Raw genomic sequence first — 20,345 nt, 5'->3', positions numbered from 1 at the left:
AAAAGAGTTTCAAGTTCAAGGCCAGCCTCAGCAACTTATTTAAACCACTGTCAAAATAAAAAATTAAAAAGGCTTAGGTTGTAGCTGAGTGGTACAGCACTTGACTTGGCCCAGCATGTGTAAGGTCCTGGGTTCCATCTCCAGTAACACATACACACACACACACACACACACACACACACAAAATATATATATATAATTACTGCAAAAAAAAGATTCTGGTTTAGGTGGCATAAAGCACATCAGTAGTTAACAAGGGTACAAATTTAGAGATGAGTTTGACTACAAATGGACACAAGGGATAAATGGGCTAATGGAAATGTACAACTGTAGTTTTTACATGGATAAATACATTTGTCAAAATGAATGTAAATATTCACTTAAAATAGATGCATTTTATTGTATGTAAATTATACTTCAACCAAGTTAATGATTATTAGTAACTATTATAAGACCAATTCTGAATCTTGATCCGAATTGAGAAGAAATTAAAAATTTTTTAAACCTGATATCTAGAAAATATGAATGCCAAACAATTGATATTAAGAAATCACTAGTTGGAGGGCAGTACACTCCTTTAATCCCAGTGGCTCAGGAGGCTGAGGCAGGAGGCTCAAAGTCAGCATCAGCAATTTAGCAAGGCCTTAGGCAACTTAAGCCCTGTCTCAAAAAATAAAAAGGACTGGGGATGTAGCTTAGTGGTAAAGCGCCCCTGAGTTCAATCCCCAGTAGCCAAAAAAGAAAGAAAGAAAGAAAGAAAAAAAAAAAAAAAAAAAAAAAAAAGAATACAAAAAGAAAAATCTATCAGCATTGGGCAGCTGTCATGGTCACACTGCCAGGTACAAGTTTTCCAAAAAAAAAAAAAAAAAAAAAAACCCCAATTTTTGCTTGAAAGTTCAAATTTTACCACTGGCAACTAACACTGTCAGTCTTCTTTAAAGTGATAAAAGGTCCCTGGCTCAATCCCCAGTGGGGGGGGGGAGGGGGGGATGACTAATACATTAAATATTCAAAATATTTTTATATGTTGAAAAAAAAAACAAATAGTTAAACATTAAGCGTTAAGGTGAGACATAGTCAAAATAACCAATTCAGTAAATATTAACGAATTATTTTCAGCATAGCACTGTATTTGCTATCTGTGTGCTTGCTTGCTGTCCAGAAGCAATTTCACCTCTTTCATGGTAACAACATGCCAAATTTCTTTTGGGGAAGCCCATACTTTTAGTTATGAGATCTAGATGGAATCAGCTTCAGAAATGGATCCTGTCTAGTTTAAAAATCGAAGTTCATTCTCTTTGAACTATTTCAAGAATAGGGCCAAAGAGATATGAGCCAATGATATGTGAAGATGTGCTAGCGAGATTTTAGAAAAAGCTTACTTGTTCTTGTACAGCAGGTCCCAGAAAAGTCTCTTTTCACCTGCATTGTACAAGTATGTGATATCTAAACAGTGTGGTGTAAAGATAGTTCAGCAGCAATTTTTGTTAACATGGGAAAGGTCAAACTGAGGTCAAAACCAAGAAAGGAATGCACAGTAAGTCACAGAGAAATGAAGTCCTGTTAATAATTATAAATGTATGGATTAAAAGTAAGCCATGCCTGAAGACAGCACACACTTAGAGTGCTTAGTTAATGCTTCAAATATAACAGAAATATTAAAAAGTTTAAATATAACTACTTTTCATTTCTGTTCAAAGGTGTTAACTTTTGCTGGTCTTTGCCACAGAATCCTAACTGATTAAAAACTAATTCCCAATCTTAAAAATCTTTAACCTTTATGTGTTAATATTGAGCTATTAAGGAAAAATTTTAAAGCCCCAACTCACTGACAAAATTAGTTGCTGTTGTTTTTTTTTAATCAATATATCCCATCTCATCTAGTGGTTAAGTGGGGGTGGGGGGGGGATAAATACAGTACCTTTTTATATGAAAGGGGTAGTAAGCAAGATAGCACAAAACCAAGTATTGACAGTATTCAGAATATCCAAGAGTACCGATAAAACAGGAAAAACCAGTTACAATGCATCTCTGTGGTACAGCACTTGCCTAGAATACATGGGTACAATCTCCAGTAGTACTGATTTCACAGTGCAAGCACTGTGAAACTTAATTACAACAGATAGCCACAATCATATAACCGATAACCTCATCAAATAAAAAGGCATTTAAGCTGGGCATGGGGGCAGATGCCTATAATCCCAGCGACTCTGGAGGCTGAGTCAGGAGGATGGCCAATTCAAAGCCAGCCTCAGCAACTCAGTGATGCACTAAGCAAATCAGTGAGATCCTGTCTCTATAAATAAAATACAAAAAAGGGCTGGGGATGTGGCTCAGTGGTTAAGCGCCCCTAGGTTCAATTCCCAGTACAAAAAAAAAAAAAAGGCATTTAAAAAGTTAACCAGTTATAAATACATAATTATAAACTATGAAGGAAAAGAACCAGCACAACTTCAGACCGGCCTCCATGAAAAACAAAATCAACACTTAAGACTTGAAGGCAGCTGAGCATGGTGGCACACACATGTAATCCCAGTGACTAGAAGGCTGCAGAGAGGAAGCTCACAATTTCATGGCTATCCTCAGCAACTTATCAAGTCTCTAATCAACTGTAAAATAAATATAAATAGGGCTGGGAATGTAGCTCAGAGGTAACGCACGTGGGTTCGTCCTAGTACCAAACAAAAACAAGACTTGAAGACATAAGGTGTACATAAAAGCACAGTGGCGGTGAACTGCATGACTGAAAGAAGGCAACACAAAGCAAGTGGATAAGATTTTTAGCAAGGCTGTCATGCAGAACATCTCAAGTCAGGAAAAGTAAGCCATTTTACTCCCCTCATTCTCAACAACTACTCCAATTATGTAAAGGCCCAGTTCACTCTTCCATTTGCCTTGAAACCTCCTTACCTAACTCACTTTATCCAGAATTAATCTCTCTACAGTCCTTTAACAAATTCTGGTTTCCCAACTTCCTCTTACAAAAAAAAAAAAAAAACAAAACTGGTTAATGAGAAGTACACTGAATAGAAAAAAGAACTAAATTCTAATCCTAGCCTTGCTACTTTTTAGCTGTGCCATCTTAGCTAAATTTCTCATGATTCTTGTGAGGTTCAATGAAGATATGTGAAATTACAGTATTCAAATAGTTACAGAAGTATACAGATGGTCCCTGACTTATGATTCTTTTACTTTACCATGGTGCCAAGGCAATACATATTCAATAGAAACTGTACTTGTAATTGTGAATTTTGAGCTTTTCCCTTTTTTGTTGGTTTTGTTTTGGAGGCAGGGGTGTGGTACTGGGGACTGAACTCCTGAGCTACATCCCCAGACGTTTTTTCCCCTTGCCCCCCTCTTCCACAGGGTCTCCATAAGAAGTTGAGGTTGGCCTTGAAATTGTAATACCCTTCTGTCTCAGGCTCTGAAGTTGCTGGGATTACAGGCATAGCCTGCGACACCCAATCTTCCCAGGCTTCTGGTACGCTGGTTAAAATACCCTCTTGCAGCGCTCCAAAGTGAAAGAGTCACATCTTCCAATTACAAGGATCAAAAACCAACACAATAATGTACTGCATTGCATGTTTGGTAGGTTAGGTGTATTGAATGAATTTTCAATTTAGTATATTTTCCATCTGCAATGAGTTTAATAACATAACCCCATAAGTCCAGGAGCAACTATATTACTACTATTACATGTAATTCCAACAGTATTCTAACTGCACAAGCATGGTACTACTATTTCTTGTAGTCTGGGCACAACACTTGAAGACAGTTAATGTCTTCTTCTTTTTTTTTTTCAGATGATGTGTCACTATATTGCCCAGGCTGGTCCCAAACTCAAGATCCTCCCATCTCAGCCTTCCAAGTAGTTCGGACTACAGGAGTATACTACTATGCCCAGTGTTGTAATATCTTTTTAAGTGCCCACAGATGAACAGTCTTCAAGCTTATTTATAAACCAACTAAACCCTTTTCTCCCCAAATCTTACAATATAAACCAAATTTTGCAACAATGGATGGGGCTCTAAGTTTCCCTCATTCCCCCAAAACAGGAACAATTCCATTCTAAGAAAGTTTCTAAACCATGATCACTACTAAAAATCTTGAAAAGGAATTAAGTAAGGACAAAACCCTATAGTCTGTCACCAGTCACATCCCTCCAGGTTAATAATTTTTTTCATCTTTTCCACAGGACAGTGTCAGATTCTATTGAGTGTTTGATACAATCAAATATTACACACACTCACATATATATATATAAAACAATAATTCAGCATTTTACCACATTAATGTCTAAATCAAAGATAAAAAATAAGATTGGCTTAAGTTACATATTACTGCCATGATGATTCTTTACCAACCTTTCTTTCTTTCCTGAGTGATTATTTAATGGTGGCAAATTCCTCTTGCAGTTTCCAAAATAAGGGAGGAAATACTCAAAGCCCATATTTGCAAATTTCTGCTATTCTACAGTTTTACCAAGTAAAGCTTCACAATCATATAACCATAAACTCTTATGACTTCACTGGATGTAATCTGCAAAATCTTGGGAGATTTTAAATTTGACCAACACTAGCAAATCTTTCCCCCTTATCTGAAATGCTTAGGATGAGAAGTTTCAGATTTGGGAGTTTTTCAGATTTTGGAACACTGGCATATAGACTGTACTGGTTGAGCACCCCAATCTGAAAATCAAAAATTTGAAGTTAAATGTGTATGACAGCTCAAAAAGCTTTGCGTTTTAAATCCTCTGATTAGGGATTTAGGGTCCCACTTAACACATAATTTATTTTGCTAGTTTGAGGATCCCTATAGAAAGGAAGATGGAAACAATATACTATTAGAGTAAAACAACTTTGTTGGCTACACTCATTATACCACTCTACTAAGCTGTAGGTCCACTGTTATTTTATTGATCTTCTTTCTTGGAACACAACTTCAAAAGCCCTATCTGTCAAGTTTTTTTGTTTTTTGAGGTGTTGGGGATCAAAACCCAGGGTCTCACACATGCTAGGTAAGCACTTGACAGTACTAAGCTCACCCCCAACCCTTAAGGAATTTTCTTAAGTCTTAATTTATTCTGAGCTTTAGTGTTTACCACCACTCTTACACTTCTACATCCACCATCAAATAATGAACCTTTCTCAATAATTAAAATACTGGTTCATGATTCTAAAGCAAAGGTACCAGAATAAAAAGTATTCCTCCATTTTGTATTATGATTTAGAACCAGTACACTGCATTCTTACTTGTACTGAGATTGAACCCAGGAGTGCTCTACCACTGAGCTACAGCCCAGTCCTTTAATATTTTAAAACAGGTTCTCACTAAGTTGCCTAGGCTGGCCTCCTGCCTCAGCCTACCAAGTCACTGGTATTACAGGCATGTGCCATCATGCCTGGCACAATGTTACATTTTAAAACCATCCACAGACCCAGCAGTCAAAAAACAAAAACAAAAACAAAAATCACTTTAACACTACAATGTCTGATGTTATTGTTATGGGGTGCAACTTAAGAACAGACTGATCACCACTGAGAAGTCCAAATTTGAGAGTCTTTATTAAGCCGGCCAGCTGACTGTCTCACACAATGCCCCAAAAAATGGCTACTGGGAGAACAGCCTTGACCACAGGGTTGTAGGGGTTCTTATACCAAAAATCACATTAATCATAAGTGTCTGTTGCTGTGATTCGAAATTACACATTAACATCATGAGATCATCAACAGAGGGGGAAGTGGGTCAAAATGACCCTTACCTAGGTACAAACTAAAGAATGGTTGCTAACATCCACACAATCACTGTTCACATGGTACGCTGTTTAGGAGCAATAGGAATCAAAAGAGAGCAATTCTTCACTACATAGGAGTTGCCATTGTATATTATTAAACATGTCACAGTAAGTAACTGATGATCAGCACAGAGGCGGGGTGTTCCCATGGGAGAAACTTATTTCCTACATAACATGGAGTCTCAGAGCAAAATGGAGTCTGTTTAGTCATTTCCCTTAGCATCAGGCCTATAACATTCTCATGGAACTAGATCTGTCAGCCCATCACATTATGATTATGGAAGCATATTTTTATTTCTTCTAAGTTTTCTTATTAAGATTTTCTTCCAGATATTCTGAAGGGATATGAGTTCAAAGACTTTATCCAAGATAACCACAACCCTCAAGAGAGCTGGTTAAGTTATAATATGATCCAATAATGGAAAATAACACTGAAGCTATGAAAATTGTAATTTAAGCTCATATTAAAAGATAACCTACATCTTATTAATAAAAGTATTAGGGGATTAGGGATTTAGCTATGATAGAGTGCTTACATAGTATAAGCAAGTCCCTGGGTTTGATCACCAGCACTGAACAGAGTAACAAGTAGTTATTAGTTTATATAAATAGTATGTGTGAGGAAAGAGAAAAGAATGACTGAAGAGATATTTGCCAAATATGAGAGATTTCTTTAGTAAACTGAGTTTCAGATTCTAATTTCACCTTGTTTTCTGTTGTACTTGACTTTCTTCTTGAAAATGTGACCTCCTTTCTAGAGTAAGAAACAACAAAGCTACTTTCATTTTTTTGAAAAAGACATCCTAAAAAACTCTCACATATCAATGGATGGGCTCTTCTCATCACTGAATGCTACTACTGACACCTAACACATTCCAAGAACCTAAAGAAAATTATAATAAAGCACTCATGGCTAAAAATTACACTGGCTCTCCAATAAAAGAACCCATCAAGGGGTAATATTGGAATAAAACTCTTTTGACAGAACACTCATATGGTATGTACAAAGGGGAATAGCTCAAAAGGAATTTAAGACTCAGTATTGGAAAACCACCATGTATTTTCTTCTATCTCTTTGTATAGCTTCAACGTCAATGGTTTCCACAAAACTGCTCCAATTTTCTGCAAATAGCCTCCTCTGCTTGCTCAATGTTTCTGCTCCCCTACATCAGCTTGCCAAAGTCCTCACTCTACTTTGGTTGCTCAGAGTTAACTAGCTGTTTAGCTAAACACTCTTAAAAGAAAAAATGATTGGTCAACAGAAACCCCATCAATCCATCAAGTCAGGAATCTGTCTGTAATCCAATCTGCAATGGCTGGGAAGTACAGTCTTCCAGCAGACATAAGAAAGACAGGATCTCTGCCAGGTCTGGTACACCTATAATCCCAGCAACATGGGAGGCTGAGGTAGGAGGATCACAAATTCAAAGCCAGTCTCAGCAATTTAGCAAGGACCTAAATAATTTAGAAAGATCCTATCTCAAAATAAAAAGGGCTTGCCGGGTGTGGTGGCACACACCTGTAATCACAGTGGCTCCAGAGGCTGAGGCAGTAGGATCGTGAGTTCAAAGCCAGCCTCAGCAACTTTAGCGAGTCCCTGTTTCTACATAAAATATAAAAAAGGACTGGGGATGTGGCTCAGTAGTTAAGCACCCCTAGGTTCAATCTCTGATACCAAAAAAGAAAATAAACATATAAACAAACAAACAAACAAACAGGGCTGGGGCTGGGGCTCAGCAGTTAAGGGCCCCCCGGGTTCAATCCCCGGTACCACAAAGAAGTTATGAACTAACACCCCCAGACTCCACAATTGCATTTTTCTATGATACAAACTGTTTACTTAGCTCTACTCTCTACAAAGCAATAAGTTAGGACTGGGAAAAGAAAAAGTGAAACATGGTCTTGGCTGTAAGGAGCTTACCATCCAGCAAAGGATGCTGCTGTTAATTTTAAAATAGTTTTAAAAGGAGGGGGAGCCACAAATTAAGTATAATCTAAAAGGTATAAGCCATTTTTAGAAAGGGTAAAAGATTTGAGAAGGCCTCCCAAAAAAAGTAAAAAAGGTTGGAAAAAGAAATTTAGACAAACTGCTGATACAGGGTTAAAATTTTATTTCTTCAGACAGTGAAGAGTTTACGTGGGAAATACGATGTTCATATTCTGTTTCAGACAGGCAATTCTGAAGCTGCTGCTGCACGCATTAAAAAAGAAGTTGTAAGTAGGCAGCTACAGTGGCTCACGCCTGTTATCCAGTAACTCAGGAGGCTGAGACAGGAAGATCACTAATTCCAGGCCAGTCTATGCAATTTAGCAAGAGCCTGTCTCAAAATTTAAAAAAATAAAATAAAAAGGGCTGAGATATAGCTTAATGGTAAAGCTTCCCTGGGTTCAATTCCCAGTACCACAGAAAATAATAATAATGGAAGTAGTAATAATTTTTTTAAAATAAAGTTATAACTAAAAATGATAAAAACGATTGGGGATGTAGTTGAATGGTATAATGTGTTCAGCAGCACAAAATCCTGAATTTGATACCAAGTATCACATAAAACAAAAACAAAATAAAAAGGCAAACTAAAATCTATGTGGTGAATATGACTGGAAGTTTGAAATACAGTAATTCCACAGTAAAGGGGCAAAGGGGGCTTCCAGGATCCCACTTGAATACCAAAATCTTAGGATGCTCTTGTATAAAATAGGATATAGCATTTGTATACATGCTACATACATGTTCCTATATATTCTAAATCATCTCTAGATTATTTATAATAGCAAACACAATGTAAATGTATGTAAATAATTATTCTATATTATTTAGGGAATGACAAGAAAAAAGTCTGTAAATGTTCAATACAAGACGCAATTTTTCCTCAAGTATTTCCAATTTACAGTTGGTTGAAAGAGATACAGAAGGCTGACCATACCTAAGTCTTCTTATAAGGTTTAACAGTCCCATGACAAATCTAGTAAGTTAGAACACAAAACATGAAAACCTGAAAAGTGAGAAAAGAACAGACGATTCATTAAATAAAAAATGTAAATGGCTAATAAAAACAAGAGGTTAAACTTACTAATAATTGTCTATTAGTTTTTTTTTTTGCCAAAACATCCCCCCCCCCCCATTTTTTAACTGGTACATAATAGTATATAGGGTAGGATTTATTACATGTTGGTACAAGCATACAATTTACAATATAATTTGGCTAATATCCCCAGCATTTCCTCTTTCCCCCACCTTCCCACTGGTCCCTTTACTCTACTGATCTCCCTTCAACTTTCATGAGATCCCTCCACTTTTCTCTTCCCTCTCTAGCTTCCACATGAGAGAAAACATACAACCCTTGACCTTCTGAGTTTGGGTTATTTTGCTTAATGTCTCAAGTTTCTGTAAATCACAAGTTTTTCTTTATCTACAAAAATATTTTTTAAAGATAACATTCACCACAGGTAAGGATGCTCAAGTTGCATAGACAGTGCTAAAAGAATAGAAATCAATATCCTTTCTGGGGGGAAAAAAAAAGGATAATATGAATAGACAGGAGCTAGGAGTGTAGTTCAGTGGTAGAACACTTTCCTACCAAGCATGAGGCCAAATTCAATCCCAGCACAGCCAAAAAAAAAAAAAAAAAGAAAAAAAGAAAACTAGACTGAAAAATATTTATATTTTTGACATAATAACATTTCTAGGAATCTGTCTTCAAAATCAGGGATTTAATTAAAAGATTTATGTCCCAGGATGCTCATTTACAGTATTACTCATAGTATGGAAGAACAAGAAACACAGAATGAGGAAATATTAAACTTTATGTAAGATGAAATATTACAGACAAGAACATTTTCAAAATCTAATAAAAGAAGCCAAGTGTGATGGTGCACGCCTGTAATCCCAGCAACTCAGGAGGCTAAGGAAGGAGGGTCACAATTTCTAGGCCAGCCTCAGCAATTTAACAAGATCCTAAGCAACTTAGTGAGACTGTTCTCAAAATAAAAAACAAAAAGAGCTAGGGATGTAGTTCAGTGGTAAAGTGCCCCTTGGTTAAATCTCCAGTACAAAAAAAGAAAAAAAAATTTTTGGCCCAATGGGACACATTTGTAATTCCAGTGACATATAGGCTGAGGCAGAGGATCACAAGATTGAGGTTGAGGCTGAGGCCACACTAATCAACTTAGCAAGACCCTGTCACAAAAAAAAAAAAAGAAAAAAGGCTGATGGTTGTGGCTCAGTGGTAGAGCACCCCTGGGTTCAATCTCCAGTGCTGGGGGGGGGGGGGGGTTGGGGGGGTCCTTAAAGAAAATGGTCAAACAACGTTAGATGAAATATGGTAGATATTAAGATACATACATCTCATTCTCAAATTTTAAAAAGTATATGTATATAAAAAAAAAAGAGAAAAATATTTCAAAGTAGCAACAGGAGTTAACATTAGGTAGTTATCCCAGTGGCTAAGGAGGCTAAGAAAAAAGGATCATGACTTCAAAGTCAACCTCAGCAACAGTGAGGCACTAAGTAATTCACTGAGACCCTGTTCTAAATAAAATACAAAATAGGGCTGGGGATGTGGCTTAGTGGTCCAGTAATCCTGAGTTTAATCCCTGGTACCTGCCCCCCAAAAAATAGATTATGGGTGATCTAAAGTTTTCAATTCATCTACAGTGAGCATATGCAACCTTATAATGTGCAAGGGTAGCAAGTGAAAAAGCAAAAGGTAACCCAGTCCATTTAGCTAAGATCTAACACATATTGGTCGAGTCATTATGGTAAACTTCCTTTCTTTTAACAAAAATATAAAAATGTGGGGTGGGGATGTAGCTCAATGATATACCACTTGCCTGAAAATATAAAAATTTTTATTAATACACCACTCCACATGGAATACCTATAAAGTAGACATACAGATATTATCACTATTAAACATACAAGGAATATTAAGTTAACAAGTTTCATGAAAGTACTAAAGTTAGTTATCAATGGTTATTACACAATGCTGATAGCCTACATGTAATATACTGCAAGTATTTATAGTGTGTTATGGTTTATAAGTTACTTTATAATGATACTTAGACTGAAATTGTGAATACTATTATCCATGAAGGTCAGTATTTCAAATATTGCTTCAAGAGGACAATGTATTGCTGGGCACAATGCACAGCAACTAGGGAGGCTGAAACAAAAGGATCAGAAGCTTGAGATTGGCCTCGGCAACTTAGCAAGGCCCTAAGCAACTAAGCAAGACCCTGTCTCAAAATAAAAAAGGTTGCGAATGTGGCTCCATGGTGAAGCAACGCTGGGTTAAATCCCAGGTACCCCCAAAAAAGCAATATACTTAACAAAATTAATTTAACAAGTAAAAATCCATAATTTGAGATTATGTACTGCAGTAAAATCCCTAGTACCCAAAAAACAATATATCACCACAAAATTTATATAGCTATAGCCTGATCTGGGATTAAGTTCTGATTAAACCCTGGCTTCCCTAAATGTAACCATGTGACCCTAAGCAAGTTATATGAACTGTAGGCCTCATTTTCTTACCTGAAAGCAGTTTATAGAGTTCCTGTCTTTTTTTTCTTTCTCTAGTACTGGGGATTTAACCCAGGGGTGTTCTACCACTGAGTCTCCATTGAGCTCTTTTTTAATCTTTATTTTCAGAGTCTGGCTAAATTGTGTTGCTGAGGCTGACCTTGAACTTGCGATCCTTCTCCCTCAACCTCTAGGGTTCTGGGATTACTGGCCAGCACCACTATATCTGACTAGAATCAAGTGATACCTCAAATGAAACTTAGCAACTTAGACTCAAATAAAACAGGGCTGGGGACATAGCGCATTGGTAAAGTGCCCCTGGGTTCAATCAGTGCCAAAAAATAAACAGATTTTATCCTAAATTGATTAGAATTCCACAAATTGATAGCACCAAAACCCACTCAATACATCCGAGCTCTATAATTTCCTTCCTAATTAAAAACAAAACAAAGGAAAATGGAAACTTGGATGTTAGTACCAGGCTAGGGATACAGCTCAGTAGAGAGCTTGCCCAGTACATGCAAAGTTTCAACTTCCAGAATATCTGTAAGTACCCTATTAAAAAAAAGGGGGTAGAGAGGCTAGGGATATAGCTCTGTTGGTAGAGTGCTTGCCTTGCAAGCACAAGGCCCTGGGTTCAAATTCCCAGAACCAAAAAAAAAAAAAAAAAAAAAAAGGGGTAGAGGTCAGTCCTTAATAGGGGTTTAGCCTGAATTCAGGCAGGCTTCACTGGGTATTTACCCACAGACAAATCTGTGTATGTTTTATGATTAAAGTTTACAGCATGGTTGGGGCCCTACACGTATAAATGGCTTTGAACTTGCTATCCTCCTACAGCTAGTTCTCAGAACTAGAGGTACAATTGGTAATATTAACACTCTCAAAAACTAATGACATACTTGTATGGTTGCATGAATGGTATGACTACATCATGTACAATAAGAGAAATGAAAAGTTGTGCTCCATTTGTGTACAATGAATCAAAATGCATTCTGCTGTCATTTATAATTAGAACAAATTTTTTTTAAAAAACTGACAAAAGGAAGCTGTTTACAATCTATTACCAAATTTTAACTACATTCCATTCTACCAAATCTTTAAATAAATATTATATATGAAATTCTTACCCATTATGACTATCTGACATACTGTCCACATGTATACTGGTTTTTGTTATTGTTGTTTGGTACCAGGAATTGAACCCAGAGACTCTTCATCACTGAGCCTTATTCCCAGCCCTTTATATTTTGAGACAGGGTCCGAGTTGCTCAGGGCCTTGCTAAATTGCTGAGGCTGGCTTTGAACTTGCAGTTCTCCTACCTCAGCTTCCCGAATCACTGGGATAACAGGCACAAACCACCACATCTGGCCACAAGTGTACTCTTTCAAAATTTTGGGCTGGGGATATGGGTCAGTGGTGGAGTGCTCATCTGGCATTTTTTAATTATATATTTACTGATGTTTTCAAGCGGATGTCTTTAAATTTGTTCAGTGTTTGTAAACTTGAATAGAAATAGGGCTTTGGCTTTTTAAATAATTCTAATAGCTTCTTCAACATCAACTCAAATCACTAAAAAATAAATAATTCTATTTCTTCTCTTGGTTGGTGTTTCAACCAAGCAATGGGGAGTTATATCAAGAGATAAATCCTAAGCACATTATTTCAGGGCTTTAATTCTGAATTTCTAATCAGGATGAATTGATTTTGTACTACCTATAGAGAAAAAGGACAGACTATAGATATTGAGAGTGAGATTACAACACATAAAATATACTTTGAACAAGTTTCATCAAGTTTCAATCATCATACTCATTATCATACTCCATCACTGTCATGGATAAATATTACTATGGTGAGATACAGCAATACCTTCTGTTCTCAGGGAATCCAACAATCCCTGTGTGTGTGTGTGTGTTAGTTATTGGGGATTAAATCCAGGGCCCCAATCATGTTAGGCAAGCACTCTTATCACTGAGCTACATATCTCAAGCCCTTTTTAAAGTTTTAAGACAGCCTTGCTAAATTGCCCAGGCTGACCTCAAACTTGGGATCCTCCTCCCCCAGGCTCCACAGAGAAGCCCAGATTACAGGAGTGTGTATATCACTTGTCCAATGGAATTTAACAATTTTATGTCTGGGATATAGGAATTGTACCAAAGAAAAAAATAATCTTGTAACAATCTCAGAAGAAGAAAAAAAGCAACTGGCAATCGTCTCATATAAACTACATATAAAAGTGCTGAAGTAAATTTAAAAAAAAAAAGGAAGCATCACGGTGAGATTAGTGTTTAAGTGTTTAGCAGGTAATTGTTTTTGGAGGGGTGGAGAGTTTACTGGTTATTAAAACGAGGGACACTCTACCACTGAGCCACATCCCCTCACTTTTTTATTGAGACTGTATCTCCCTAAATTGCCAAGGCTGGCCTGGAATTTGTGATCCTCCTGTTTCAGTATGAATTGATGGGATTACAGGTTTGCCTGACTGCATCCAGCTGCAGGCAAATTTTTAAACTGAGCCTTAAAGGTGATATTAAACTAAACCAGACACAGTGGTGCACATCTATAATCCTAGCAGTTCAGGAGACTAAGGCAGGAGGATTAGAAGATAAAGACCAGCCTCAGCAACTTAGCTAGGCCCTGTCTCAAAATTTAAAAAAAGAAAAAGGGAGGGAGCTGAGGATATAGCAGTGGTAAAGTGCCCCTGGGTTCAATCACCAATTCTCCCCCCACCAAAAAAAAAGAAAAAACAAAGCTTAAGTAATTTAAGAGGCCACTGACTTATACAAAAATTCCAGGTGTTTCCCAGATCATCTGTATAAGACTTTTCATTAATATCAACATACCAACTCTTTTCAAAAAATTAATAAGCTTTACTAAGATACTATGATGTTGGGCTGGGGTTATGGCACAGTGGCAGAGCACTTGCCTAACCTGTCAGTTGCTGGGTTTGATTCTCAGCACCATATACAAACAAATAAAATAAAGGTCCATTGACAACTAAAAAAACTATTAAAAAAAAAAAAAAAAAAAGATACTACAATGTCAGCTGTGGTGGCACACACCTACAATCCCAGCAGTTTGGGAGGCTGAGGCAGGAGGATCAGAGGTTCATAACCAGCTTCAAAATTTAGCAAGACCCTTAGCAACTTAGTGATACCCTGTCTCAAAATAAAAAATAAAAAGGGCTGGCTGGGGATGTGGCTCAGGGAAAGCAGGGCTAGGTTCAATCCCCAGCACCAGGAAAAATAACATAAATATAGATATATGTATATGTATATGTGTGTGTATATAAATATATGTGTGTATATATGTATAAATACACACACATATATACATGATTTAAAAGTTCCTAGTTAAAATTTAAAATAATTTTAAAATCAAAAAAAAATTTCTTTTCCAACATACAAAAGACAGTAAAGTTATTACTTTTCCAATTTAGAATTAAGTCACAATCAGCCAGGCATGGGCATATGCCACCATACTGTAACCCCAAGTACTCTGGAAACTGAGCCAGGAGGCTCACAAGATCCAGGTCAACTGGGCAGTTTATGAAGACCCTGCCTCAAAACTTTTTTCTTTTTCTTTTTTTAAAGGGCTGGGAGCTCAGTGGTCGGGTACTTGCTTAGCAATAAGGCATTGGGTTCAATCCACAGTACCACAAAATAAGGTCACAAACACCTCTTGTGATACACAAAATAGTTTTACTGAAAAAAGGTGCTAAGGACTTATGTTTACCTTCAAATCAGAAACCACCTGCACTAAGAACAAACGTATCTCAAAATACATACAAATAACCTTAAAATTCTAGAAAAATTTAGCATGACACAAATGCTGGAAGTGTAGTTTGAATATGTGCAAAAGCCTACTTCCATCTGTCAGGAAATAAATATACAGCTGAAAGCAAATAAGAACTCTTACACTTTTCTTACCACCTTTGGTCATTAATGTGAAATTCAAACAAACACGATGGTGCGTTTTGCATATCAACTGTTTATATCAGTTGTTTAAGTGGATGATATTAGAAAAAAGGCAATTTGTAAGTGTGTCGAAATATCACACACAATTCCACATAAACTGTTCATAAATAGGCATTTTCGCATGATCCAGTTCCCGAAAATTGAACTTTTCAGCGAATTTACCTCTTCCAGCCTAGGCCTTCGGGACCAGAAGTAGTTGACTTGCAATATAGCTTATATCTCTAAACTGAAATAGCATCTTTCAAAGGTCGGGAATAAAATAATCTGGCCAGAAAAGATCAACATATGCTAGTTAACAATAAAAAGTATAAGAAATCAGGTCTTTCATTCCAGGAGAAAGGCCATGACTATCCCGGGATGGTATCTATAGTACCAACTCTCCTTAACAGAATTTACCATTAAAACGACTAATGGTACAGTAAAAAGAAATAACATTAGGGGGAAAAAAAGGTATGAAGGTTCCAATCATCACTATCACAGTTCATTTTCAGCTATTTAAAGAGTAGCAGATGGGTTTAATACACCCACACACCCCCAAGGGAGGGAAAAATCCACCACCCTCCACCCAGGGAGTTTAATGAAGATTAGCAGGTGAGAGAGGCCTCAACAGTACGCTGGAAATCAAAGAGGGCGGCCGGAGCGCTCGGACTGCGGAGGAAAGCCTCCTGCTCCGACCCCACCTCCCCTCACCTTCCCGGTAGAGCGAAGGAGGCGAGGGGCTCATTAGTGCCTTCGTTAATTGACACCTGTAATGAGGAAACTTTCTCAGAGCGCCCAGGCCGGGCCCGGCCGGAGCTCCGCGGCGGCTGCCGCTTCTCGGGCGCCCAGGTAACCAGGGTGGCCGGGCCCGAGACGCCGAGGCGGCCGCGCCACCACGCACCTTCCCCGGGCGCTAGGCCCGCACGCCGCCCGACCCGGCCGTCGACTCCCGCAGGCCACGGCAACCTGGAGAGGCCACAGAGCGCCGCGAGGCCCCCAAACCTTGCACCCCGACAGGCCTCCACCCCGGCCACTTACTTTCATTTAACACCTCCACCAGGTCTGCGCAGTTCTCGCACATCGTTCGGCCGCCGCCGCCCCCCCCCTCCCCCGCTTCGGATCGTACTGACTGATCCCGACCGGCGGGGGGAGGGGAGAGAGGCGGAGGAGGGGGCCGGCCGGCCGGCGGGGCGGGGAGGCAACGAGGGCGGGCGGCGGCGGGGACGGGGCGGGGAGCAGGAGAATGGGGGAGGGGGCCGGCGGTCCCCGGAGCGGGCGGGGGAGAGGAGGGGGGCGAGGGGAGGTGCGCAGGCCGGAGGGGCGCGGAGGCGCCGGCGGCGGGGAAGGGGGGGAAGGACAGGGGAGGGGAAAAGGAGGGGGCGGGTGGGGAGAGAAGCAGCAGAGTCACTTCACCGACCAGACGCCGCGGCCACCGCCGACGCCGCCGCCATTTTAATAGGGCGCTCGGGCTGCGCTCGGCTCTTTCCGCCCGTGCGAAGGAGCCGACCAGAAGCGCCTCGCGCTCTCATTCCTCCGCCTCCCCCCCTTCTCCCGCCCTCCCACCGCACACACGCCGCACGCTCCACACCCCGCCGTGGCCGCTCGCCGCCCTCCCTTTCCTCTTCCGTCCGGCCTCCCCGCCCTCGGTCCACCCCCTCCGCGCGCTCGCCCACCCCTCCCAGCCCGGATCTCTGTCAGCGGCCGGAAGGGAAACGCGAAGCCAGCGCGGCCGAGGGGGGAGTCCGGGTGAGTAGGCGAAGATGGCGGAGGCGCCGAGCGGTTCGCGTTTGCACTGCGTCGCCTACCGCGGCCCACGCCGTGGGCTCCGAGGCCTGACGAGCGCCGGGTCACTCGTGCCACCCTGACCCCTCGCCCCTGCGCTTCGCCATTTTCCCTCCCAGCCTATGAAGGGAAGTTAATGAAGGTTTCGGCCTGCCCTAGGCGCTTTTGGTGTGAGGAAAGTTGGGGGTCAGTGGGGGTGCCATGCCGAGGTTACCCGGCAGGCCAAGTTCAGGCACAGGGCCTTCTCCCCACGGGTTTCTGTGAGAATGGAACAGCCGGGGCTGGTCTTAACCTGCATTCCCGTTTATCACTACCCTGCAATTTGAGGCACATCTGTCTCTGGCCATGATACACCTTGACCGGACTAGAAATGGCGGGTACAGGGTTTGCATGGCATTTGCTTTTCATAAAGAAGGCCGCTTGTGATATGCTTGCCCACTCTTTACCTGCAAGAGTGTATTATGCTTCTGAGCTGAGTGCAATAGCGAGGGCTATTAAGATGAATGAGGAGTGAAGAAAGGGTGAAGGTCCCTCAGCTGAAATTGGTATTGTGTTAACAACTAGCATTTGGAAAATCTTCCTCGTACCTGCCAAGGAACGCTCTAAAGTAGGCATAATATAAAACTGCTATCATTTACCGCTCCCCCACCCTTTCCTGCAGCTCTTCCCTCCCATCTTACGACCCAGATCAGCACTGTGTGAACATCCTAGCCAGCCATTGGTCTGCTCCTCAGCCTGCAAAAATTCTCAGCAGCCATTGGTCCAATTGTTAACCCGCTAACTTCCTCCTTAGCCATTGGCCTGATCCCTAACCTGCAAGCTTCCTCTCAGCAATTGGCCCAAGTCATTAGTCCGCGAAATTCCACTACCTAAAAGAAGCTCCCCCATCATTTTCTCTCTTTTTTCCAGCCCTGAACACACTCTGGTCATGTGCCTAATAAAATCTCTTGTGTGAGTTCCCCGTGTCCGGAGTGATTTTCTGGGTGCATTCATTGGGGCCGTGACTCAGACCGGGCACCCCAGAGTGCTTGCTCACCCTGGATTCAAAGGCCTGAGCTGCCTTGGGACCTGAACTGAGCCGCATTTTTCTTACATTGGTGCCATGACTGTAATGGGCTCTTCCACTGCTGCTTAAGCAAGTGAAACCCCATCTGACGCCCCAGACCACTGGACGCTGGCCTCACCTTTCATTCACTCAGCAGCTCTGTTCAGTATTCATCACTGGCCTTCAAATTGGTAAGTTCCCCTAGGCCAACTTAACCACTCCTCTGTTGACCTGAAAAGTGACCGTTGAGTGTCCGGTGCCCTAGAGGCAGCTGAGGAGTGAGGGTACTCCCAACCATGTCTTATCTGACAGATGGGCCCCAATTTTTATGGTGGACATTCCCTCTCAGGGTTGAGGCTCCTTTTTCCATTTTCCTCTCTAAATTCCTGGCCCCAGGTCCTCAACCCCCTCGGCTTTTACCTGCACACACTGACAGGGTGGACAACTCTTTTCATTGTGCTGCAGTGTCTCCAGCCAACTAGTCTGTGACCTCAGAAGGACTTGGACACTGACTTGGCTGTTTTATCAGTCTCCACCATAGAATCTGTGTCTTCCATTCCAGTAGATTCACCCCTGGGGTTTCTATTAGACAACTTTAGAACCCTTTGCCTGACCTCTGGCCTAAAGCAATCAAAACTTATTCGTTTGTGTAATGATATTTGGCGACAGTACCCTTTAGATAATCAATCCAAATGGCCAATAAATGGCTCCCTGGACCCTGATATTTTATGGAATTTATACAACTTCTGTGAGCCAGCAGGCAAATGGAAAGAGATTCCTTATATTCTTTTTCTTTCTTGTGCACTAAACCTGACCTTTGCTCTTCCTGCAAACCTGAACAACACCTTTTGGCAATGAAACCCTCACTTCCACCTGCTTCTTCTCCCTCTCTTGATCCCTCCTTCTCCTCTAAGTTTGACCTGGCAAACAAACCACCCCCATACCAGTCTCCTACGGAGGAAGCCCCACCAGCCCCTGCTACTCATGACTTATTATTTTTCCCAAAGCTACCAGGACATAAAGGCTAAATTGAGGAGGTTGAACAGGGAGACCCTTACACCACAGCCACAGGTTCTAGCAGTGGCATTCAGGGTATATAAGGGAAGGGAAGAAAAAAAAAAAAACTAAAACTAAAATACCTAATGCTAAAAAAAAAAAAAAAAAATACCTAATGCTGGCCAAAGCCTTTCAACCAGCTAGACCTGCCCCGCTGGCCACTACTAGGGGCACCCTACCTCCCTGAAGACCTCCAAGCCCATGCTTTTAAGTGTGGAAAAGTGGGCCACTGGGCACAAGCCTGCCCCAACCCCCAGCAGCCCTCAGGTCCTTGTCCAAAATGTCACCAGTCAAGACACTGGGCAGTGGATTGCCCTTGTGCTCAGAGAAGTGCCAAGTCACCCCGTCCCCTTCCCCCAGTGACTTACTGGGATTGGCAGTGGATGACTAATGGGGCCCAGGATTGCTGCACCTGACAACCATCACTGCTCAGGAGCCCAGGTGACCCTTATAGGGGCAGGCAAGTAGCTCCCTTTCCTTATAGACACTGGTGCCACCTCTTCAGTGCTGCAGGAGTTTTGGGGACCCACTTCTGCCAAATCCTCTATTGTTGAGATATAGGGAAAACCATACCACCCCCTACAAACCCCTCCAATAAATTACCATATTGGACAAATCTGCTTCACTCATTCTTTTTGATAATTCCTATGTGTCCCATTTCCCTCATGGGAAGGGACATCCTAACCAAATTAGGTGCCTCTATTTCCTTCTCACTCACCATGCACCTCCACCGAGACGCCTCTGCTATTCCTCTTCTTATGACCCTTGTATATGCAACTCAACCTGAGTCTTCATATCCCCTTCCTCTCTCCCTGGTTGACTCCAAGGTCTGGGACACCCACACACCCTCTGTAGCCAAATGCTCACCTGTACTCATTCTCCTGAAGGACACAACATCCTACCCAGTCCAGGCCAATACCCCCTTCCCCAAAGGAGCCTCTTAGGACTTCTTCCAGTCATCCAGGATTTAAAGCAGAAAGTCTTCTGTGCCCTGCTAATTCACCTTATAACACTCCTATCCTGGCTGTTAAAAAGCCTAATGGATTTTACCGTTTGGTACAAGATCTCTGCATCATTAACTCAGCAGTGGTCCCCATCTTTCCCATTGTGCTCAATCTTTACACCCTGCTTTCCTCTGTCCCCTCTTTCACCACATACTTTTTAGTGCTAGGCTTGAAGGACACATTTTT

General features: G+C 41.0%; 1 protein-coding gene across 7 annotated transcripts in view; it reads right to left on the bottom strand.

The window, feature by feature from the left end:
- The window catches only part of USP34 (ubiquitin specific peptidase 34), a 217,160-nt gene extending 200,706 nt beyond the window's left edge, over positions 1 to 16,454 (bottom strand). For 3 of the 7 annotated variants that reach the window (XM_079109665.1, XM_079109668.1, XM_079109667.1), the window contains exon 1: positions 16,311 to 16,452. In XM_079109665.1, coding sequence (XP_078965791.1) covers positions 16,311 to 16,353 — 43 coding nt within the window. In that variant the 5' untranslated portion in view covers positions 16,354 to 16,452. Of the gene's footprint in view, positions 1 to 16,310 lie in introns of all 7 variants that reach the window. The other 4 variants (XR_013758957.1, XM_079109670.1, XM_079109669.1 and 1 more) reach the window with 3 other exon arrangements.
- Between the last annotated feature and the right edge of the window lie 3,891 nt (positions 16,455 to 20,345).

The sequence above is a fragment of the Sciurus vulgaris genome (assembly GCF_902686455.1).
Source record: "Sciurus vulgaris genome assembly, chromosome: 14".
Lineage (NCBI taxonomy): Eukaryota > Metazoa > Chordata > Mammalia > Rodentia > Sciuridae > Sciurus > Sciurus vulgaris.
This window is presented reverse-complemented; position numbering and strand designations above follow the sequence as displayed.